Source organism: Octopus sinensis, linkage group LG10 (assembly GCF_006345805.1).
Source record: "Octopus sinensis linkage group LG10, ASM634580v1, whole genome shotgun sequence".
Taxonomy (NCBI): Eukaryota; Metazoa; Mollusca; class Cephalopoda; order Octopoda; family Octopodidae; genus Octopus; species Octopus sinensis.
The window spans coordinates 36,647,420-36,673,846 of NC_043006.1; the positions used below are offsets into that span (position 1 = coordinate 36,647,420).

The window sequence follows — 26,427 nt, forward strand, 5'->3', positions numbered from 1 at the left end:
AGGACAATTGTACTTGTTCTCAAAAAGTTGTGCTAAGAACTTGTCTCAGACATGTTTTATTTCCTTTTTTGGAGGTAAAAGACCGAGGCAGTGTTTAGAAGCAAACCAAACTTTTCTCATTCAATACTGTGTCCAATTAACACAACAACACTACATAGAAATTTTCTTTTCTGTAGCATTTGTGCCTGCTTATTTTGCAAGGGTTTGGCGCAAATCTGAAGCTATATAAATGACCAAGTTTATTTATATGAAGAAAGCCATTCTTTTTCCTCTTCAATGATCAACCATGACATACTTCTCCTTTCCTCTAAATGTGTGTGTGTATATGTATATATACATACGTATTCACACCAACCCAATGACTCTGTTAAATGTTGTCTCTAAGTGTTGTGAGAATCTTATCCAACTGATTTCTGTTTATCAGCCTATGAGAATTATGTAATTCATTCTTATCTCATTGATTTGTTTTTTTGTTTTTCTTAATCTTACAACTTAATTCATCAGATTTTAATTTTATCATCACTTCATTTAAAACAAGTAAAGAAAAAAAAGTTTTTAAAATTATTGGAAAAAAAAAAACTGGAGCTTTCTTCAATTGTTTGTCTTATTGTTCAGGATTTTTTTTTTAAAATTGTATTTGAAATATGAACTTAAAACCCTGAAATTGTCTGTAACTCTCTTTTCCCCAATCTTACAAACAATTTAATATTGTTTAACCTGAAGGGAGCTCTCAGTTTAATAACCCTTATATTGTATTAATATATTTTTTCTTTAAATTTTTTTTATAATTTATATATATTTAGGGATGTGTGTGTATGTATGTATGTTGGTGCCACCATACTTTTCAACAGTTCATAATTAAAACAACAGAACAAAGATGTGTTCGTTAGTGTAACCTAAATGTCCAGCTAATCTCCTAGATGTAGGATGGCCAATTAAATGACTGGAATTTATTGAATAAACATTAAAATTATGCCAACAAAAATGTGTTTTTGTTAATTATTTTACTCTTTTACTTGTTTCAGTCATTTGACTGCAGCCATACTGGAGCACCACCTTTAGTCAAGCAAATCAACCCCAGGACTTATTCTTTGCAAGCCTAGTACTTTTCTATTGGTCTCTTTTGCCAAACCGCTAAGTTACAGGGACATAAACACACCAGCATCGATCGGTTGTCAAGCAATGTTGGGGGGACAAACACACGCACACATATATATACATATATACGATGGGCTTCTTTTAAGTTTCTGTCTAGCAAATCCACTCACAAGGCTTTGGTTGGCCCAAGGCTATAGTAGAAGACACATGGCCCAAGGTGCTACGCAGTGGGACTGAACCCAGAACCATGTGGTTGGTAAGCAAGCTGCTTACCACACAGCCACTCCTGCGCCTAAAACTTTTTTTTGCCATTTCCCCCTCATGTTCATTACTTCCAATGTACATTATTAATGTAATCCTTGTTCTTACCCTATGTTGTGAGCTCAAATCCTTCAAGGGCTGTGTCTGCATTTCATACCACTTAAGGGTCAGTATGTACAAGTTAAATATTTCTGTTAAAATACATTGCCCTTGTTTCAACTGATTTTGAAAATACTGAAGAATTGAGTAAAATAACTGTCATTATTAAGCTGGTGTTTGGAACATAAATTAACATATATTGGGTCATCCCATAAATAATAGGTTTTTTTCAGTTCCATGAACTGAAAGTCAGAGGGGGATAGGATAAACTACCTGCATCAACTTGCTATAAAAGCAGGTAGCAATTTTACCTTGTATTTATTCTTAGTTTTGAAGAGTGCAGTTCAATTTTTAACAATTATTTTTTCAAAGCTATAATGGAAGTGAGAAAGGAACATATTTTAATTTATGATTTCAGTAAAGGCAACAATGCAACGAAACGTGAGGAATATTAATGCAGTATATGGGGATTGGACAATAAACGTAAACCAGTGTCAATGATGGTTCCAGAAATTCCAAGCTGGAAACTACAGCCTAAAAGACGAGTCTCATTTTGGAAGATCTGTAGAGCTTGACAAGTTTAACTGTGCACAGAGTGAATGTGTGCTCTTCTTCACTGTCATGTCTCATGAATGAACTACTTTTGGACCAAACAGTGACTGGTGATGAGAATGAGTTCTCTATAAAAACGTCAAGTACCAAAGACAGTAGGTAGAGAAAGGAGAAACACTGGCATTCCAAGCTAAAGATCTTCATCTACGTAAGATGTCGTTATCTGTTTGGTGGAATATGAATAGTTTAGTCCACTTTGAACTTTTAAATGCAAACCAAACGAGATCTACTGCAAGCAGCTTAAGTGGCTTAAGTCAGCTCTAGAAGAAAAACAACCATCTTTGGTTTCAAGACAAAAGGTGTTCTTCCATCAGGATAATGCTTGGCCACATATAGCGAAGATGACATTCCAAAGGCTGGAGCAGTTTGAATAGAATACGATGCCCCACCCATCATATTCGCTGGACATTGCCCCAACTGATTATCATTTATTCTACAGTCTTCAAAATCATTTGGATGGAAAAACGTGCGAATTTTGTAGATGAGATTAGAACAGTACTGAAAGAGCATTTTTTGTCATGGACAAGTGAATATTGGAAGAGGGGCCTTGCAAGTCTACCAGTGAGATGAAAGAGCATTGTAAAAAATAAAAGAATATATTTCAGATTTAAAAAAACGTTGAAAAATAAAACAAGTATAAAAAAACTGGAATGACCCAATAATGTTGATTGAAGGTTTCAAATCAGACCTACTTAAAACAGGAACAGTCATGAATGACCATGGCATTGCACCTAAAAAGTTACAGAAGACCAGCAGTCAGCCATGTATACCAGCCTCCCCTCTCCATGCCACTGATGTTATCCAAGGGAAAGGCAAAGGACCAGTAACATTGCATCTTATTTCTACAGAGTGAGCTGGAGCAACATGAAGTAAAGTGTCTTGCTCAACACATAGCCCAGTCCAGGAAGTGAACTCTCTACATCATGATTGTGAGCCTGATGCCCTAACCACTGAGCCATGTGCTGTCACTGAACCAGGGTTAGGCTAGTATCAAATTGGCTGAGAACTTCTACATAGTTTTTCGCTCACTAATGAAGCCTCAGTGTTGTCCCTATCCTTAATAGAAAAAAGCAGTTAAATCCCCTCAAATCAATCCATCATAAGGAAAAGTACATCAGATACTGTAGATCTAGATATACACTATGTCTACATAAATGACAAGATGGTTCTGGTTGGACTATCACTGATCATAGGTTTACTGGATTAGCAGGGTTGATGACAACTTACTGTAAACAGTAAAACCCCTAAAACACTTTATCATCTTTGAAATGGAGACCACACACATTTTAAATCTTAAATTATGGCACAGCCTATCTCTACAAGAACACAAGGATCTCGTGACACCAGAACATTAAGTGAATGACGCTTCAGTTATTCCCTTGCCTTTTTACCATAGATCTACACAAGCAGAGTTGAATGGCGCTACTTGACATTTAAACACAACTTTTCTTCTCAATAAAATAGAGTCTCTAGTAAAAGTAAGTCCGTAATCAAATGGTTACTAATTTCTGAGAGCCTTTTAATATTATTTAAATAGCAGAATCATTAGCATGTTGGTCAAAATGCTTAGAGGCATTTCGTCCATCTTTACATTCTGAATTCAAATTCATTGAGAAAGATTTTACTCTTCATCCTTTCAGAGTCAATAAAATAAGTACCAGTCATGCGCTGGGGTTGATATAATTAACTTAAAGGTTCCTTCAAAATTTGAAATAATTAAAATAAATATCTACCTGTCTGTTAATTCTCTCCATTCTTCTAGGTTGAACCGATTATTGATAATATACACACCACATAACCTCAAAGGAAAAATTAAGAGAGGCATCGAAGGGGCTATACACACTCTGTGCACACACAAGGATAAAATAAAATTTAATTTAATAATCTCATACGAATTTGTATTTCAACAAAATGACATCAAGAATTATTTCCACTCCTTATCATTTATGCATATGTATCAAAGAAAAAAAAATCATTTTGATTCACCCGTCCATCAGTTTTGAAGATAATAAAACCAAAATTTAATGAGTTTTGAGCTACTCACCCAATGAGTATTTCTTCTAAATTTGGTGAAAATCTGTTGAGCCGTTTTCCAAACAAGCAGACAAAGAAAAGCCCTTGCTTTGCTTACGTGCACAGGGTTAATAAATCAATCTCATCAAGGATTACATTGAATCCAATTTTTTTTTCAAGATTGTTGAGTAAAATTTAAGGAAATTTGGCTACCATTTCTAGCAGGTCAAGTAACAATGTAGAAGTTTTCTCATTAGCTCAAGTCAAATTATTTTCTTCATTGGGTAGGAGATCAAATCTTGAGAAGTCTCCTAATTAACTGTACTAATCTTAATTACTGCTGGTAAATTTATTGGCTCTTGAATCTTGGTTGTACTCCCCACTACATAGCAATGAATAGATTTTTTTACCTCAAATTTATTGTAAGAAGGAATATAGTTAACTGAATTAGCTCAAATATAGATCTGGTACTTTATTTATCGTAGAGGCAAGAAAGTCAAAGCTAATGCAAAGCAAAATTTTTTGATTCAAAACTAAATATGTCTGCAGTACGTCTAAAATTGTTCCATTAAATATGCACGTAGTTAATCTAGCACAGTACCACTTCAGCTAGTTCACCACCTTCTGCACTTAGCAAATTAATACCATTTCCATTTTTCTATTAACCCTTTTGTTACCAACCCGGCTGAAACTGGCTCTGGCTCTGAGTACAAATGTCTTGTTTTCATAAGTTTTGATTTAAAGTCTTCCACCAAACCTTAGTCACAATTTATGTTCCTAACACTAGCTTAATGATAACTAAGTTATTTTACTAAATTCTTTGTTATATTTAAAGTAATTGAAAGAAACACAGAGCATCTCAAAATTAATGCAGTAACAAAAGGGTTAATCTCCAACCATCATCAGAAACCGTATCAGATTGGATTCAAACTCAGAACTTTTATTCCTAAACTAAGAATAGTTAACACAAATATCAAACTCAGGCATTGATGCTTGTAAAATGATGACAAATGGAGATGAAGCCAGTTAAGACAAAATGCCAGCAAGGAAGGCAGATGTTAAACGATGATGATGTAAATTGTGAGGGAATTTTTTCATCTCTGAGCTTGATGTTAATAAAGAAACCAAAGAAATTATAATCATATTAACAATAAACTCATCTCAGATATTTAGATATTTAATAAGCTGTTAAACAATTAGGCAAACAGAAAATAGAAAATTGTTGAAGCATTAGCAGTATTATGTGTCTGTTTATAATAGTTCTTTAGTATGGCCACGCTCATACTAGAGCACTGCTGTCTAAACACATGCATATGTGTGTGTGTGTGTGTATATATATATATATATATATAAATCATGAAGGGGAACAATAACTTATAAGTTTCTCTGTCCACCTGTTTTTTAAGTGTGTGTGTGTGAGCATGCATACATGTGTTGCGAAATAAAACAAATTAATTTTAATGCTAAAATATTCATTAGATAAACAACCAACTGTTTTTTTTTTCTTGTTTTTTTTTAATTTAGTGAATAAATTTTAATTAACATTGTAATATGAGGAAGAAAAGAAGACCGACCTCAGATCAAGCCACTTTGGCCATGTGCATGATCAAATCAACCACGCGGTGTGAGTAGCCAGTTTCATTATCATACCAGGAGATCAGCTTGACAAAGTTGTCGTTTAGGCTGATGCCAGCCGCAGCATCAAAGATGCTGCTGTGAGTGTCACCCAGCAAATCTGTTGAGACCACAGGATCTTCTGTGTAGTCAAGAATTCCTTTCAGTTTCCCTTGTGATGCCTTCTTCATGACTTTTTTGATTTGGTCGTAGCTGGCCTGAGAAAAGAAAACAAAAACAAAACTGCTAGTAGGAGTATAAAAAAATATACAAAAGGTTACTTGGGAATAGAAGCAGGGGATGTATTTAAATGTCTACACCAAAAGTATATTAGAGCAATGACCAAGGAAATGCTTATAGGAAAGACACAACGAAGACACGCGTTGTTCCATGCCAGCATGGAAAGCGGACATTAAACGATGATGATGATGATGATAACACCCTACATTAAATGATGTGGTCCTCAGTACAATGCTGTACTCAGTAAAAGACTGGTTGATTTACGGTTTAATCATGTCTGCCCTAGTGTGGCCAACCTGAGGCTAAACAAGACAAACAACTAATGAGAAGAAAAAATTCATATTACAAACCAAATTCTCCAGGTGAGAACATATTTCAAATTTGCTCGATCAAATTCAGAGGTGAATTATTAACATAATGTTTCCTCTTCTTTCAATTAGGTTTGGGCCTTTGGCTCATTGTTAACATGTGTCTTTGTTGTGTCTTTTCTATAAGTATTTCTGTGGTCATTGCTCTGATACACTTTTGGCAGAGATATTTAGCTGCTAACCCATGCCATTGGCAGAGATATTTGGTTGCTAACCCATGGAAAATGGACGCTAAATGAGGATGATGATGAGCAATCTCATATAGTTTTTGCACAGGTAAATGCCTGTTGAATGAAAGTAAAAAAAAGAAAAAAAAAAGAATCCTTGTTTATCACAGGGTTTGGTTCTAAATAAAAACAGTGATAAATGAACCACCTCCAATGAAATTAATGGGAGATCCACTGATAACAAAGCCTCCACCATCAGTTATTTTCCTCATCATCTCTACTATTCCCCGGAGAAAATACACTCATCTACATCATTTGTTAGGATCCAGGGGCACTTTGTATATTATTCTGTTCACCGGTCCCATATTGATGGATACAGTCCATATAAAAAATATGCAGTCTTGCAGCTTAGCAATATAAACACAAGTGATAATCAGTGCATTTCTGGGTAGCTGAGCATTTTGAGTAGTAGCTGGGGAATGCTTTTGTGATCCAAGCAGACTCTTTCACAGATCAATTCATGATAAGCATACCATAGTCCATCACTGAGCATGCTCGGTTATCCCAGATCAGTATTAAATGAGGCTACATGTATTATAGTATTATTCAATATACTGTTTGCTCTGTTGCCTGTTTCTATGTGATGGTAGAGGAACACTGAGAATTACTTTCTCTATTAGCTGTTGTTGTTTTAGCAATTAAAAACAGACCTGTTGTTTTTGTTTTTTGCTTTGTTGCCAGTGTAGAAATGAGGTTACAGCCTGTTAATTAGTTATTTACAATTATAGCTGTACCACCATCAAGCACGACAAATATTTCAGTTCAACTTCTTAAGATTCAGTTTGCAATTCCTTAAGTGTTTTGTTTGGCAAACGTTATGCAACGCTGCAAACCTTCTGTTGTTATTTAACCCCAAGTTCAAACTTATAATCAAGAGTATTCTGGTATCAAACACTACATATATAAGCTGATAGTGTGTTATATGAGGGCGATCTGGATATTATTTAAAGCAGTTCAAATGATTGTGTAGCAGCAGCTCTCTCAAAGGCTTCTAGGAATAAAACAATAAGAGATAAAAAATCTCAGGCCTTAAACTGATCATATCACACCCAAATATTCTACATGCTTTATGTTCAAACTAGCCAGATCCAGCCTCTCACACCTACCCTGAAATGCCATTCTAAAAGTAAATACATCATCAACATCTTGATGCTATAAAATAATACAAGCTTAATTCAAAACAATGTAAATAAAAAAAAAGTAATTGACTCCATAATCTAAATGCCAAAGGGTTTTAAGTGACCTTGAAAACAAAAAAGTACTGATTCACCTAATATTTCTTTTTCCAATTCCCATGGCAACCAAACTTACAGACACCCAATAAACTTTTCAAGATTTTACTTCTTTAATATCTGCACCATTTAGTCTGCTGCAGAAGTGGTTGGAAGTTTTGCAAAGTTGATGTTTAATGCCCTTCTTCCTGTAAGACATTGCTGGGGGGAAATATTTGTGAGCTTTTTACACGACACCAGCACCAGTGCCTTTGTTTTTATGTGGCATTAGGAAAGGCATCCAGCTGTAGAAACCATGCCAAATCGGACTGCAACCTGGTACAACCCTCCTGCTTAGCAGTTCCAGTCAAATTGTTTAACCCATGCTAGCATAGAAAACAGATGCTAAGTGATGATGATGATGATGACGGGTGGGTGTGTGACCGAGACCTTTGGTGATATGCCATTCTTGAGAAGACCCGTCAAGCCAAGTGAAATCAGTTGTGGCTATAACTGGCACCTGTGCTGGTGGCATGTAAAAAGCACCTTTCAAGTGTTAGGCCTCATAGAGGTAACGTGGCCAATGCTACTGTCATGTAAAAAGCACCTTCCAAGTGCTGGGCCTCACAGAGACAATGACAAATGACCGAGACTTTTGACCACAGGCTGTGCTTAAGAAGACTCATCAAGCCAAGTGTAATTGTAGTCATGGCAGATACTCGTGTCATGCAACAGGCACCCATGCCGCTGGCACGTAAAAGCACCGATTACACTCTCAAAGTGGTAGAGATTAGGAAGGGCATCCAGCCATAGAAATCATGCCAAATCAGACTGGAGTCTGGTGCCGCCCCCTCAGCTTGCCAGCCCTTGTCAAACTGTCCAACCGATGCCAGCACGGTCAACGGATGTCAAATGATGATGATATACATGCACACACACACACACACACACATATATATCATCATCATCATCATTGTTTAACGTCTGCTTTCCATGCTAGCATGGGTTGGACGGTTTAACTGAGGTCTGGGAAGCCCGAAGGCTCTACCAGGCCAGTCAGATCTGGCGGTGTTTCTACAGCTGGATGCCCTTCCTAACGCCAACCACTCCGTGAGTGTAGTGGGTGCTTTTTATGTGCCACCGACACAGGTGCCAGACTAGGCAGGCGAAACGGCCACGCTCGGATGGTGTTTTTTATGTGCCACCGGCATGGAGGCCAGGCAGGGCTGGCACAGCCATGATCGGATGGTGTTCGTTACGTGCCACCAGCACGGAGGCCAGTCGATGCGGTGCTGGCTACGGCCACGTTCGGATGGTTCTCTTATGTGCCACCGGCACTGGTACCACAAACTACAAATTCCATTGATGTGGATCGATTTCGATTTTATATATATATATATATATATATATATATATATACACAAAATTCACTTACAAGGCATTATATGTCTGTGTGTGTGTGTGAGCGTGTTTTTCCCCTCCCTACACTGCTTGACAACTGGTGTCGGTTTGCTTACATTCCCATAACTTGCTGTTCAGCAAAACAGAATAAATACCAGACTTGAAAATAAAACGTACTGGAGCTGATTTGTTTGACTGACCCTTCAAAGCAGTGCCCCAGCATGGCTGCAATCTAATGACTGAAACAAGTAAATGATGTTATCATTTGTTAATTAATTTGACACAAATGGTTTGAATGACTGGTTGTTATTGGTCAGTCTACCAATGGCTTACTGGCTCAGACCCCAATTTGTTATGAGCCAAGGCACCCTTCTTGCTTCAATTCTTCACAAACAAGATTTATTTATGTTTTACACTACGTCATGCCTTTTTAATGCATACATCTACATAGGTTCAGGAGTGGCTGTGTGGTAAGAAGCTTGCTTCCCAACCACATGGTTCAGGTTTCACTCCCATTGCATGACACCTTGGTCAAGTGTCTTCTACTATGGCCTCAGGCTGACCAAAGCCTTGTGAGTGGATTTGGTAGATAGAAACTGAAAGAAGCCCATCTGTCCAACCCATGCTAGCATGGAAGGCGGACGTTAAACGATGATGATGATGATGATATATATATATATATATATATCTGTATGTATGTATATATATATGTGTGGGTGTTTGTCCCTCCGCCATCGCTTGACAAGTGATGTTGTTTTGTTTACTTCCTCGTAACCTAGTGGCTCAGCAAAAGAGACCAATAGAATATGTACTAGGCTTACAAGGAATATGTCCTGGGGTCAATTTGTTCGACTAAAGGCAGTACTCCAGCATAGCTGCAGTCAAATGACTGAAACATAAGAATAAAGAATGGACACATGCATGCAACTAGATTCTTTTGCAATCTGAGAGGCAGAATTAGTAAAGTGTCCAGTTTAAAGGCACCATGTGACCCTTGGGTGTCTTTCACCAAGTATTTCTTGCAATCATTAACATCAGGTCCCTAGAAAGAGGATAAGTGAATATAGTGATAGAAAGTGGTTGGTGTTAGGAAGGGCATCCAGCCATAGAAGCCATGCTGAAACTGGTACAGGAGTTAGACGAAGCCCTACCACTCATCAGATCCTGTCAAACCATCCAACCCAAACCAGCAAGGGGAATGAATGAGTGAATGGCTGGCTGGATGATGATATGGTTTGATGATGATGGTAGTGATGATGATGGTGGTGGTGGTGATGATGATGAGGAAGGGGGACGATGATGATGAGGAGGAGGACTCCCATTACAGTAGCTGTTGTGCTAGCGTTTCTTTTTCCTTTTCTCTCTGCCAAAATTGGAGCCTCTCAAAAGAATCAGGACCATCACTCTTCCTCCTCTCACCAAAAGAAAACCATTTTTTTCTCCCAAAACTCCAACCACACCCATTTGCAAAAACTACCGTCTCCACACATTAATGACAACCAACAAGAAATATAGAATTAAAAGTCTGGATACTAACGCCTTTCTTGAGACGACAGGTAACATCAACAACAGAAACATCAGGTGTGGGGATACGAAATGCCATACCAGTCAATTTTCTGTAAAAGGAGGAAAAAATTATAAGTAAAATAGTGTTTTCTTACACTGACACAGGCCACAAATTTGTAAGAGACAGAGAAATAATTGCTAGGATGAATGAAACACAAATTCAACCTTGGTCAGGATTTGAACTAGAATATAAAGATAGCAAACTTAATAATCACAATCATACATTCAGTTGCCACTTCAGCATCCTCCAGAACCACATGGGATTAAATTTCAAGAACTGGTTCAGTCTCCTCTTCTTCCTTCCCAGCTTATGACTGGTATTTATTTGATCAAGGTCAGTATGAAGGATACTATGCACTAGTATAAAGGGCACTATGGCAGTAGTACCAAGGGTACTATGCAATGGAACAAAAAATGCTTAATTCCAATTTGAATTGATAAAACTTTCAGGTGCGGGGATGGCTGTGTAGTTAAGAAGTTTGGTTTGCAACCATATACTTTTAGGCTCAATCCCACTGCAAGGCACTTTAGGCAGGTGTCTTGTACAGTAGCCTCAGACCAACCTATGCCATGTGAGTGAATTTGGTAAACACAGAAAACTGTGTGGAAGCCTGTTCTATGTATGTGTCTTTGTGCTTGTACCTACCACTGCTTCACAGCCAGTGTTGGTTTGTTTACAACCCCATAACTTAGTGATTCAGCAAAGCAAACAAAATAGAATAAGTACCAGACTTGACAAAAAATAAGTCCTGGGGTCAATTTGTCCAACTAAACCCTTCCGGGCATTGCTCCAGCATGGCAGTAGTCTAATAACTGAAACGACTAAAAGATAAAAAGTATTTAACCTTTAGAAGACAACTGGGTCAATATATTTGCCCAATATTATCGTATGAGGAGGTGGCAAGCTGGCAGAAACGTTAGCATGCTAGGTGAAATGCTTAGCAGTATTTCATCTTGTCTTTACATTCGGAGTTCAAATTCTGCCAAGGTCAACTTTGCCTTTCATCCTTTTGGGATGGATAAATTAAATACCAGTGGTGTACTGGAATCGATCTAATCGACAGAGAACCTCCCAAAAAATTTCGGGCCTTGTGCCTAGAGTTGACAAAAATATTAATGTACTGGTAAAAAATATATAATTTTACAACTCTCCATATCTGCTGAGATTTTGATACATATTTCTACAGAATTTTAAATAGCATACGTAATTTTTTTTCCTAACAAGCAAAAAATTATAAACAGAGTTCTGCCTTCATTACAAGGAAAAGAAACTATCAGTAAGCTTTGTCCCTAAAAGGTTGTTTAAAATTATTATCATTTTCTAATTTGAGATTGATTGTCAGTTACAAATATTTTCTTCCATAAATTCTAATTTGAGGTTTATTGTATACAAGTTAGTCTTAGCAATGTGACATTACACTTCTACTCACTTAAAAATACGAGATGAAATAAAAAGAAAACCGAAATTTGTAGCATTTATTAAAGCCATGAGAATCAGAAAACAATGCAACGAAGTGAAATGAGAAAATGTTGGTTTCTTTACCCATTTAAGTCCGGGATGACTTTGCCAACAGCTTTTGCAGCTCCAGTGGAACTTGGAATAATGTTCTGGGCAGCCGCACGTCCACCTCTCCAGTCCTGTCAAAGAATTTTTTTTAACACGTTACTCAGTGCCTAATTCTATTGTGTTGAGTCAAAAGTTTTGCAATATTTTGGTAACTTATTTTCTTTATTCATCAATCTACAACAAAAGCACTCATAGTAGAGGTCATTGTGATGCACCATCTGAAGCCACTTTTCTGCCAGTTCTTTCATTCCATGCTGATACAAGTTCTTATCCCTTGAGGCAAAGAACAACTTCACTGAAGCTTCCACCTTTTTTTTTTCCTTGATTGATGTAGCATCACAAGTACAGGAAGTGAGCCAAGGATTGGAACAAGTAATAATCTGAGGGAGGTATTCTCCTGCAAGCTTAATGTGCATAAGTAGTTGTTAAACAAGGGCCAGCTCCCAGAACCTGTCACCAAACATGGGGTTTTCAAACACAATTATGAGGGGATAATTCACTATGAGTTTGTTCCAGACAGTCAAACCATCAATACCAACCTGCACTCTGGACAGCTGGAGCAGATGTATGCCATTGTATGGCAAAAATACCTTGCATTGGCCAAGAGAAAGCAAGAACTTCTGCAACAAGACAACACACGACCTCACACCACTTGAACGATCTGGAATAAACTCCAGGAACCTGGGAGAAACGAATTGATGCCACACCCAGCAATATATCAGACCAATTCTAGTGGGAGCGGAGCAAGTCGATTACACTGACCCCGGGGTACTTGACTGATACTTTATTTTATCGACTCCAAAAGGACAACAGACAAAGTTGACCTTGGCAGGATCTGAACGCAGAACGTAAAGAGCCAGAAGAAATGCCACTAAGCATTTTGTCTAATGCTCTAATGATTCTGCTAGCTTTCCACCTTAAACATGCTATATGAATTGATTAAACATACAAACAGTATGTCTGTATGTGCAACCACATGAATACACTTTACTCCAGTTCTAATTTATGAAGCTACACACACACACTTTAAATACAGATGTAGTCGATTCGAAACCAAATTGCTAGGTAGCCAAATAGACATCACGACCAAGCCACAGTAGTTTCACATGATCAGCCAATTAAGCGACCAATCAGCATCAAGCCATCACATGATTTGACTTTGTAGAACTTTCTCATTGAGCTCTAGATAAAGGTGGGTTTTGGCAGTAATCCCAGAATGCTGAGACATTTGCTTGACATCTCTATTTTCATTCACCAAGAACCTACAGTAGACAGAAAACCAAGATTTTGTCATCATGAATATAGCATGATTATTTTCTAGTTGTGATGAGCTGGCCACCAACTGCTATATCAGTTAATCTGTCATAAATCCCAGCAGTATGTCTCTCCAGGTGTGTAACTGTAACTGTTAGTATTTGTAAAAGAACAACACAGAAAACATGCAGTAAATAAATCTTCTGTTAAATGTTCATGAGTGTTGTTAAACACTTCTACATGCAGCCTTAAAAATAAATTTTCATTCACCAGCAGCAAACAATCACCTGTGACACATTCAAGTACCATGTTAATTGTCCTTTATATATCTACAATAAACCTATGATTTTAACTACTATGCACTTCCATTTATAGGCTATTTCATATTAATTAGCTTCACTCATTAGTGATAATACTTTTGATGAAATGTAGAGAAATTGTGTTTCTGATTTTGAAAATAATCAGGAATTTGGTTGTTTTTTGTTTTGGATTATTAACCTCATCACCAGAGATTTACATCTGCTCTACACTTCAAACAATTTGACAATAAAAAAAGACAGACACATTGGATACGATAGTATGAGATAAATTGTCTGGAAAGATGTGATGGTCATGGTTAGAGTGTCTTTGACCATAGCTCTACAGAATCAGGCTTGATATAGTTTGACATGAACAATATATGAAAGAGTATATATATATATATATAAACATTGCTTTGAAACAAAGATACGAATAGGAGAGAATGAAAGTACCTTTGATGAAGGTCCATCCACAACTTTCTGTGTCGCAGTGTATGAGTGGACTGTGGTCATCAGAGCTTCTTCAATGCCAAACTCGTCATGGATCACTTTGGCCAGTGGTGCCAAGCAGTTGGTGGTGCAGGAAGCATTGCTAGAGAAAAGAAAAAAATATGGAAACTTCATGTGAGTAGAGGAGTCTAAAATGGCTGAGTGGAGAAGTTGTTGGACAGCCAACTCTTAATTTAGGTATTCAAATCCATTAGTGAAGGCAAGTGGCCTAGTGGTTGGCATATCGCACTCATGATTGCAAGATTAATGGTTTCAATTCCCAGACTGGGCAGTGTGCTGTGCTTTCAAACAAAACACTTCATTTCAGATTGCTCCTGTCCACTCAACAGTAAATGTGTAACCCTGCAATGGACTGGCATTTCATCCAGGGGAAATGTTGCAATCTCAGTGTGATCTCACCGTGGAAACCAGGAAACTGGCCCTATGAGCCCTAGGACTCAAGACAATAATGTCCAAGGGTTGACAATGGTGATGATTCCACTACAAGGATTTAATTGTGTCTCAGTAGCAATACTGCCTTCTACATACCTCACTTCATCTCAACAGTGAGGAAGAGGTGCCAGCTCATCTTGGAAAGTTATCGCAACAGACTGGTATCCTATCCAAGGGGAGACTGACAATTAATCCACTTCATACCAATTAAACTAGAACTAAGTTTTGTCTTTCATTTTATTTGCTTCATAAGGTCAGCTGTAATATTCTAGCATGTTGTTGTTGCTAACAACCTTTGCTGTTAGCATTTCCATAGCTTGGAATCACAAGTGACAGTCACATATAGATCCACTGCTGCAGATACACAGATTTACAATATACTCTTATGGCCTTTACTTGTTTCAGTCATTAGACTGCAACCATGATGGAGCACCACCTTGAAGAATTTTTAATCAAATGAATCGACTCCTGTACTTTTTTTCTTTTTTAAACCTGGTACTTAATCTATCAGTTTCTTTTGAAAAACTGCTAAGTTATGGGGATTTAAACACACCAACACCAGTTGCCAAGTGGTGGTGAGGGGGACAAACAGAAAGAGACACAAACACATGCACACACACACACAAGGTCAGATAGGGTGTGAAATTAGGGTATTTTAAGAGAAGCACTTGACCCAAATACTGGGCTATCAACACTGTTGGGTTCCAGGTCAAAGCCAGATTCCTCAAGCGTAGAAAATCCAAGTTTCCTGATGACTATACTGTAAAATGGCTTTGGTGAGGAGTAAATACTCCAATAAATGGAGAAAACAAAGAGAATTCTTTAACACATCTTTCATGATTTGTTACAATTGTTTCTGTACCAACTCTATTTTCAACACCAGTTTATGCAAAAGTTCTAAATGAACATTCACATGTCTGCGGTTTTAGGCATTAGAGACACTTCAGACTTGCAGCGAAGGTGTGTTGTCACATTCTCTTTGTCTTCTTTTCATTGGTGTGTATATATATAAATACACAAACATATACACACATATATATATATATATATATATATATACACAAACATATATATACATACATATATATAAATACACAAACATATATATACATACATACATATATATATAAATACACATATATATACATACATATATATAAATACACAAACATATATATATATATTATATATATATATATAAATACACAGACATACATATATATATATAAATACACAAACATATATATACATACATATATATAAATACACATATATAAATACATATATATAATACACATATATAAATACACACATATATATAAATACACAAACATATATATATATATATATATATATATATATTATATATATATATATACACGCACACACATATATACATATGTATACATAGGGCTGGCCTTAAGCTGATTGGACTAATTGGTCCCAATCAGGCATCACCCCACGCTCAAGAGGGTCACATTTTAGACAGCGACATTTCATAATGGTGGTCTTCCTGAAGTATTTTAAAAAACCCCACATATTCATCCAAAAAAAGAAAAAAAACATACTTTCTAAACTTTAGCCACAAAAAGGTACCAAAAGATAAACCCATTCATCCAAAACTGCTTGGGTCAGCCACTGAATTTGAAGTGTGTTTGTATGTGAATGCTTGGGAGTGTTTATGGGGATGTTTGAGTAAAATATTTGTGTGTCTGTGAGAATATGTATGTGGGTGAATATATGTAAGTTTGTGTGTGTCAGTTGCTATAAATATGTTCAATTTTGGGAAAACTTTTTTATTTCAATAAAGTGTATTTTATATATATACACACACATATGCGCAATAGTGTCTGTGTAGTAAGCAGCTTGCTTACCAACCACATGGTTCCAGGTTCAGTCTTACTACGTGGCACCTTGGGTAAGTGTCTTCTACTATAGCCTCAGGCTGACTAAACCTTTGTGAGTGGATTTGGTAGCCGGAAACTGAGATAGTAGAAGACACTTATCGAAGGTGCCACTCAGTGGGACTGAACCCAGAACCATGTGGTTTGTAAGGAAGCTACTTACCACACGTTAGTATATTTTTAATTTTTGAGAAAATTTATTATTTCAATAAAGTATGTGTGTGTGCGTGTGTATTAAAGAAAGCAAACAATAAAAAAATGATAAAAGCAAAAGGCTAAATGGATGTGTATGTGTAAAAGAATCTGGCACCCATCTGGTTTGGCATAGATTTTGTGGCTGGATGCCCTTCCTAATGCCACCACTTTACAGCATAGACTGAGTGCTTTTACGTGGCACCACATGGAAGCGTTGTTTCAATGGCTGGATGCCATTCCTAAAGCCACCACTTTACAATGTGGACTGGATGCTTTTACGTGATGCCAATACGGTGCCATATATATGTATGTATGTATATATGATATATACGTATGGAAGTATATATATATATATATGTGGCTGTGTGGTAAGAAGCTTGCTTCCCGACCACATGGTTCCGGGTTCAGTCCCACTGCATGACACTTTAAGCAAGTGTCTTCTGCTATAGCCTCAGGTTGACCAAAAGCCTTGTGAGTGGATTTGGTAGCCGGAAACTGAAAGAAGCCAGTCATACATGTATACATATATGTATATGTTTGTGTGTCAGTGTTCGTCCCCCGACCATTGCTTGACAACCGATGTTGGTGTATGTCTCCATAACTTAGCAGTTTGGCAAAAGGGACCATTAGAATAAGTACTAGGCTTACAAAGAATAAGTCCTGGGGTTGATCTGTTCAACTAAAGGCAGTGCGCCAGTATGGCTAGTCAAATAACTAAAACAAGTAAAAGAATATATACATACACATATATATCATGTACACAAACATACATACATATATACACACACACACAACAGGCTTCTTCCAGTTTCTGTCTACCAAATACACTCTCGAGGCATTGGTTGGCCTGGGGCTACATAGTAGGTTCCATGCAGTGGGACTGAACCTAGATCCATATGGTTGGGAAGCAAGCTTTTTACCAGACAGCCATGCCTGCCCCTATTGATGTCACATATGAGAGGGGATTTTAGAACCTATGGCCAGCTTGTCTTTTGTCTTTTTATATATTTATATTTTAATCTTTCTTTCACATTCAAACCAGTCAATGAACAGTCTGTAGAGGGTCAATTATATTATTAGAAATAGCAGTCAAATATTTCTTAACATTATTAGTTTTAAAGTAGAACTCAGTAGAAGATGACAGATTAAGTTGTTGCCAAGAATAAATCTTTCAGGCTGCCATGCCTCTAATGGCTGATAATCTCTCTGTATAACCCATTCTGCCAGGAGTGTTGTGACTAGAGTCTCCCACAGATATTCTCTCCCTTCATACATCATCATTCATCTTTTACTTGAAGTTTGAAAAACGTAATATATATATATATATATATATATATATATATAAAAGAAGCAAAGGAGGAAACCTGTACAATGATTATATGATTATTCAAGGTAGAGATGGGCTGTGCAGGCGCTCAGAACCAGCCTGTCTTCCCAGCTTCAGCTTTTGCTTAATGAATGGAAACTATAACATACAGACATCAGGGCAAGCACAACAATTCAGCAATACCTTCATCTTGAAATCTGCCTTCTCTCATAGCTGTTGCATTAGCTGAGCTAGTTTACTCACAGCTAGATGTTTGATAGATGTTAAAAGCAAGGTTGCAGCTGGGTGAAGTGAAACTGCATACATTATGTCTGAATAAACTCAAGATATAACTTACCTCACAATATTGAGATCTTTTGTGTACTTATCGTGATTCACTCCCATTACAAACATTGGGGCATCAGCCGAAGGAGCAGAAATAATTATCTTTTTGGCTCCACCTTTCAAATGACCCTAAAAACAATAGAAATAAAAATGAGAAACAAAAATGTCAGTATTTCAGTTGCTAATTCAGAGCAAAACAATAACTTTCTTCAATTATTGATGTACTCGCCCACACTTGTACTCTTTTTTCAATAAGAGCTGTACTCTGCCTCCTTCATTACTGTATTGCTTGTCTTTCAACCAAGGCTGTACTTTTCTCTCATCGACTAGGGCTGCACCCCACCTCTAAAGCTGTATTCCTCCTTTAAATACTATAATGATCCAAAGAGGGTAACCTCTGCCAACCCTTGAAATGCTCAATGTTGCAGCCAGATCAACCTCAGTAATTACACACCTATCTTTAACACAAGGATCACATGGTTTAAGTCTTAAAATCTGGCTTCAAGCAATCAATAGGCTTGGACACAACTAGAAAAGCTTATTGTGTTTTGGCAGTTGGTTAGACCCAGAACAGGTTAAACAGATCTGACTCAACAACAGGAATAACAACAACAACATTTAACTGATGAACTTTCTCCTATCAATACACCAATACACTCCTCCTCCTCCCTCTATAGACTGGCAAACCTGTCTTCAGCTACTTCATCATCATCTTTTTCTATTTATTAAGGATGTCAGAATCATTGGGGCATCAGACAAAATGCCTAGTGCCATTTCTTCCAGTTCTTTATGTTGTCAGTTCAAATTCCATCAAGGTTGAATTTGTTTTTCATCCTTTCAGGTCAAGACTAAGTACCAGTTGAGCCCTGGTTCTCAATGTAACTAACTCCTTCCCACTAAAATTGTTGACCTTGTGCCAAATTTTGAAATAATAATAATAATTATTATTATTATTATTATTATTATTTTATTAACTCAGCTGAAACTTTCTGGTTCTGTAGTACATTTGTCCTGTTTTCAAAAATTCTGAATTAAAATCTTCCACCAAACCTTAGTCACAATTTATGTTCCTAACACGAGCTGAATGATAGCTAATTTATTTTACTAAATTCTTTGTTATATTTAAAATTAATTGAAAGAAACACAGAGCTTCTCAACAAAAATACGATAACGAAAGGGTTAAAATATATAATAGAGGAACAATTGTTAACCCTTTTGATACCAACCGAGCTGAAACTGCTTCTGGTTCCGTAGAACAAATGTCTTGTCTTCAAAAGTTCTGAATTAAAATCCTCCACCAAACCTTAGTCACAATTTATGTTCTTAACACTAGCTTCATGATAACTAAGTTATTGTACTAATTTCTTTGTTACATTGAAACACAGAGCATCTCAACAGAAATACCGTAACAAAAGGGTTAAAGTTGTGAATTGGCAGACTTGTTAGCACATGAAATGAAATGCTTGGTGGCATTTCTTTTGCCTCTTTATGCTCTGAGTTTAAACTGCACCAAAGTCACCTTTTCCTTCGTCTTTTTGGGCCAATAAAATCAAGTACAATTCAAGTACTGGGATCATTGTAACTGACTTGTCCCCTCACCTCATAATTGCTGGCCTTAAGCCAATTATTGCTATTATTATTATTATTATTATTAGATGGCTTGGTAGAACTGTTAAAGCAATGGACAAAATGTCTTGTATTTTTCCAGCTCTTTACAATCTCAGTTCAAATCCTGTTGAAGTTAACATTACTCTTCATCCCTCCAAAGTCAATGAAATAAAGTAACAATCAAATACTGGGGCTCAATGTAATCAACTAGACTCCTCCATCATCATCGTTTAACGTCCGCTTTCCATGCTAGCATGGGTTGGATGGTTGAACTGGGGTCTGGAAGCCAGAAGGCTGCACCAAGCCCAGTCTGATCTGGCAATGTTTCTACGGCTGGATGCCCTTCCTAACGCCAACCACTCTGAGTGTAGTGGGTGCTTTTTACGTGCCAGACGAGGCTGGCAAACGGCCACGATCGGATGGTGCTTTTTATGTGCCACCGGCACGGGGACCAGGCGAGGTTGGCAACGGCCACGATCAGATGGTGCTTTTTACGTGCCACCAGCACGTTCGGATGGTTCTCTTACGTACCACCAGCACTGGTATCACAGCTGCAATTTCCATTGATGTTGATCGATTTCGATTTTGATTTTGATTTTCACTTGCCTCAACAGGTCTTCACAAGTAGAGTTTTGTGTCCCAAGAAGGAAAGGTATGCATAAGTATACTGGCTACATCTCATGTAGAGGCCACAGGTTATGGTCTCACTTGTCCTGCCAGGTCTTCTCACGCACAGCATACTTCCAAAGGTCTCAGTCTCTAGTCATTTCCTCGGTGAGACCTAAAGTTCGAAGGTCGTGCTTCACCACCTCGTCCCAGGTTTTCCTGGGTCTGCCTCTTCCATAGGTTCCCTCAACTGCTAGGGTGTGGCACTTTTTCACACAACTATCTTCATCCATTCTCGCCACATGACCATACCAGCGCAAACGTCTCTCTTGCACACCACAACTGATGCTTCTTAGGTCCAGCTTTTCTCTCAAGGTACTTACACTCTGTCATTCAAAATTACAGGCTTTGTGCCTAAATTAGAAACAATTACTACTACTACTACTACTTCGTAAAAAGCATTAATTTCCATTGGCTGAAACAGTTGAAATCTCTCACTTGCAACATCTTCATATTCTTGCAGGAATATCCAATTGCTTGATCTTCAGCTTCACCTAGGGAAGGCCTAGTGGGAAGTTTACTTGCTCAGAATGTGGGTGAAAGGAAATTCAAAGACCCAAACTTCAGAGATACAGCAGTGTGCTAATAACAATAACAGATTTGAAATAATCTAGGCTATTGTTGTTGTTATTAACAAGTAATTAACTTCAAATATTAATTAATTTAAGGTTGCATTGTAGCAGAACACAAGAATAATTAAGTGACTGGTGATACACAAAGTCAAATAGAAAGTCTGAAATACTCACTGCAGCTTTCTCAATAGTGGTGAAGACTCCAGTACTTTCAACAATATATTCAGCCCCAGCTGAGCCCCATGGAATGGAGGCAGGATCTTTCCTAAAAAATTTATTTTTAAATAAAAAAAAAAAAAAAAAAAATGTGGTGTTAACAAACGTGTATAAAAGAGACAAGAGGTAAATCAGTTGAATATAAATATAGCTGAAGCAATCACTGGAATGTCTATACCAGTCATAGGCAAACTGTGACCCACAGGACTTTCTAAATGGCACACCATCAAAAACTTTCCTTCAATGATTTTAGTGGTGCAGCCTGCCTGATGATGAGCTACGTCTCATGCAGCACACTTCTCAAAAATTGGTTGCCCATACCTGATCTATACAGTAGCTTGACCTGTTAGAAATAGCAGCAAAATTTCCCTCACATCATACCCTACCAGTTTGTCTGACATATATTGGAATATCTGTAGCAGAGCTACATATTACATAGTAATGTGTGAGTCGACCTGCACGGCAGACGAATATATTGATGAGGCATTTAGCCTCGCTTTGATACAGGAGCCTCATTCTGAGACACTAGTTGCATTTTGAGCTACACTGTAGAAACAACTCAGTTCCTGCCAAGCCTTGGTCAAAGACATGTCTTCTCTGCAGCTCCACGCGCAATCTCCCACATGTGACTCACATGTCTATTCACCTCGACACAAGATATATGGTTTGTAATGAAGATATTTTAACACACACACATTCTCAAAATGACTGTTCTCATTGCACACATGCATACATACTGTAATACAAATATTATATGTTACTTCTTTCAGTGCAAAAGCAAAAATCAAAACTTTCTTTGTATGTAAACACACATGTTTTTGCATTATACTACATGATTCTACCACAATAGGTGAACACAGAATAAACAATATATTTATACACAAAAATGTCTTATGGTGATTCATACTGTTTTTCCTTTTAATAACATGCACTTGAATAGCCAACAACAGCCGCTGTATATCATTACCCTAGATACATCGGAATAACAGTATCCTAGATACACCGTGTTAAGATAAAAATGGGATGATTACAGCTGGAACATAATCCAGCTCAATCTGGGTTGATCACAGACTAAACAAGATAAACCTTGTTTATTATGCTTATGCTAATGATCTGGTTTGATCATGGCAGTATCTTTAATGCACACAGCATTTTACTCAGTGTTTATATTAAGAAAGAAAAGTGATGTAAAGGCCAGTGATTACCACAGACTAAACCCTATCCTATACTTTTGCTTTCAAATTTTGGCACAAGGCCAGCAAGTTTGGGAGAGGGGGTTAGACGATTACACTGACTGCGATCCTCCCCAACTGGTACTTATTTTATCAACCCTGAAAGGATGTAAGGCAAAGGCAACCTAGGCAGAATTTGAACACAGAATGTAAAGACAAAACACCACTAAGCATTTTGCCCAGCATGCTAAGAATTCTGCCAGCTCACTTCATTACCTTACCCTATGTTACCCCCATAAAAAGAAGTAGGTCACAGAACATCATAGAAGATAACAAACACAGAACATTCTAAATGTCTCTACATAAAATGCTGTTGAATAATCCAATGTCACTTTTGCTCAAAAAAATCGTTGAGTACTAACAATTTCTAAGGGAACAGAAGGACCCACTTTTAGGCTGATTAACATATATTATGCTATTAGATTCAAATAAAAATATTTCTTCAATAAAGACTTTTTACATTCTAAAACAGCCATAACTCTGTTGGGGAGGGAGAGTTAACTGAACTGATTACAGTAAATGTGTCTAATACTTATTGTATTAACTCAGGACCTATACATTCTGACCCAGGTAGATTTTGAAATCTGAATGTAAAGTGACAAAACTTAATAGAGTAAAGCATTTTAGTCTGGTGTTCAACCCTTTCAGTAACACTGCTGAAACTTTTAGGGGAATGGTACAATTGTTTCATACTAACTTCCAGTATTTCACTGCCATTTCATGCCTATACATCTACAATCTCAGCATTGGCACTCATCTTTTCTTTCTGTCAAAAGCCAGTTGTTCAATTCTTAAAAGCCAGAATGTTGTGGTTTTAAATTTACTATTTTCTCCTGCATCTTTCCATCTCTCATGTTCCTAACATTCGCTTTTTTTATGACACTGTTCAGTTTTGATCGAAGTGTAGAGTATATTTAATTCCTGACATTGTACTTTCATTCTCACAAGCTCACTTTTATACACACTCATTCTCTGACATTATCTATGATACCAGCTACAGTTTATGGCCTTGATCACAAAGTGTAGTGATGATGGTGGTGTTGGTGGAGTGTCTAACCAATTCTGACAACACCTCTTTACGATTTAATTTTTTGCTATTTTATTATGGACAGTTCCTTCTCTTATGAAGTGGTGGGGAGATATCTTTTTTACTAGATTTTGTAACTGCTTTTGATAAAATTTGCTCAACTAAAAAGTTTTTCATGGGCAGGGCCCCAGTATGGCCACAGTGCAACAACTGAAACAAGTAAAAAGTAAAACGAAAACATATTCTTTTATTTTTTGTTTCAGTCATTTGACTGCAGCCATGCTGGGGCACCACCTTAAAGGGCTTTTTAGTCAAAGAAATCGCCCTCAAGACTTATTGTTTCTAAGCCTAGTACTTATTGTATTGATATCTTTGGTGAACTGCTAAGTTATGAGGACATAAACACACCAACATTGATTGTCAAGCGACGGTGGAGGTGGAAAGACAAACACACATAAATATATACATACATATACACAATGGGCTTCTTTCAGTTTCCGTCTACCAAATCCACTCACAAGGCTTTGGTCGACCTGAGGCTATAGTAGAAGACACTTGCCCAAAGTGCCATGCAGTGGGACTGAACCCGGAACCATGTAGTTGGGAAGCAAGCTTCTTATTACACAGCCGCACCCACGCCAATAAATATAATACAATAAATACATTTAGATTTATTTTATCTAAAGTTTTAGCATATATTACACTTGTTTCCTTTCAAATTCTCATGTTCAGATTGTATTGTTTTTGTCATAGTCAGAAGAGGAGGGACAGTCCCCATAACATTTTTCAAGGTGTTCACGACTGATGAGAAGAAGGGTGGCCCAATATTTACTGCCTGCAACACAGTATAATCTACAAAGGGTACCCATCAGCAAGATGGAGATATTTATTATTTTGTTTATTACAAAAATTAGATGGCTTATTGGTTATGGTGTGGCTCACAATCCAAGATCATGGCTTCGATTCCCAGACCAGGCAATGTGTTGTGTTCTTGAGCAAAAGACTTAATTTCACATTGTTTCAACCTAGTCAGTTATGAGTACCGGCAATTATTAGGGGAGTTAACACTGCAATGGACTGGCATCCCATTCAGGAAGAAAGAGTGTTATAATCTCAGTCACTTATAAGCCATGGAAGCCAGGTTAGTCTCTGGCCTTATGAGTCCCAGGCTTCATGGCAGACTCAAGTCTATGTACAGAGGTTGAAATCTATAAAACTAAAGACTATGAGCCATTGAGGGAGCCGTTACATGGTCATTCCACTTGCTAAGAACCGTAGCAAAGTCTCCACAGAATCATACATTATCATGTCTGAAGGGAAAGAAACATTGGAATAATGTAGTTTTGAAATAAAGATGGGATGTAGATGTGTAGAACATATTTGATTATATATACATCGACTCTATGAAGGTCAAGATATAGGGGTGGTTGGGGAGAAGTTAAACAACAGCAGTTATGAAGGTATTAGGTTACCATAAAATGAAGGTGTGTGGGGATGTATGTGTGTGTGGGTGTGTGTATGCGTGTGCATATGTGAAACAGGTAATGAAAGAAGACAGTGTACTCACTCGCTAGTCACAGTAATGAGGGTATTGTTGATCTTCAGTTTATCGCCTTCTTTGCTAACACAAGCAGGGAATTGTCCATGAGTGCTATCATATGTCAGCATGTAGACCTAGAACAGAGATAAGAGTCTCAACACTTAAATTGAAATGTACAGGATTTGATGAGAAAGCTTTGATAATAACGTAAAGTGTACTAGCCATCTCAATGTGGCTAGCCACTGGGGGTGGGTGTTACTGAAGTTTTTAACCCCAGGAGATCATCGTCTCCAGCTGGCTTTAGACACACTTTCTGTGCCCTGATATTCGCAAAGGGAGGTCATCCCCTCTCGAAAACCTAAGTGATACACACGGACTATAGTTTCGAGGTTTTTGCCTCTCGTCAACATACAGTAATCACCGGTTTTCGATTGGAGAGACCTGTTTGCGAATATTTATTTAATGTTTTTCCCAGCAACCACTGTCACTGATTTCGAAAAACTGTCTAAAAGCAATAATAAATCTCCGAACGAGATGTAAACAGTAACCGCTCGACAACGTAAAGTGTACTAGCTATCTCAATGTGGCTAGCCACTGGGGGTGGGTGTTACTGAAGCTTTTAGCCCCAGGAGATCATCGTCTCCAGCTGGCTCTCCAATCGAAAACCAGTGATTACTGTACGTTGACGAGAGGCAAAAACCTCGAAACTATAGTCCGTGCGTATCACTTAGGTTTTTGAGAGGGGATGACCTCCCTTTGCAAATATCAGAAGGGCACAGAAAGTGTGTCCAAAGCCAGCTGGAGACGATGATCTCCTGGGGCTAAAAGCTTCAGTAACCGCCGCCCCCGCCCCCAGTGGCTAGCCACATTGAGATGGCTAGTATACTTTACGTTGTCTAGCGGTTACTGTTTACATCTTGTTCGGAGATTTATTATTGCTTTGATAATAACATAACCAAAACATGCTAGGATTTGTCACACATTCTTTCCAAGACTCAAAGTAATACAGCTGTCTTACTAATGCAGTCTTCTTACTCAGTGTAT

General features: G+C 37.6%; 1 protein-coding gene across 4 annotated transcripts in view; it reads right to left on the reverse strand.

The window, feature by feature from the left end:
* Window positions 1–5,247: 5,247 nt before the first annotated feature.
* The window catches only part of LOC115216358 (glyceraldehyde-3-phosphate dehydrogenase), a 65,410-nt gene continuing 44,230 nt past the window's right edge, over window positions 5,248–26,427 (reverse strand). For 3 of the 4 annotated variants that reach the window (XM_036506566.1, XM_036506565.1, XM_036506567.1), the window contains exons 4-10: window positions 25,411–25,517; window positions 21,543–21,633; window positions 18,536–18,651; window positions 14,284–14,422; window positions 12,254–12,348; window positions 10,682–10,760; window positions 5,248–5,915 (exon numbers count right to left, since the gene is read on the reverse strand). In XM_036506566.1, coding sequence (XP_036362459.1) covers window positions 5,664–5,915; window positions 10,682–10,760; window positions 12,254–12,348; window positions 14,284–14,422; window positions 18,536–18,651; window positions 21,543–21,633; window positions 25,411–25,517 — 879 coding nt within the window. In that variant the 3' untranslated portion in view covers window positions 5,248–5,663. The remainder of the gene's footprint in view (window positions 5,916–10,681; window positions 10,761–12,253; window positions 12,349–14,283; window positions 14,423–18,535; window positions 18,652–21,542; window positions 21,634–25,410; window positions 25,518–26,427) is intronic. The other variant, XM_029785622.2, reaches the window with a different exon arrangement.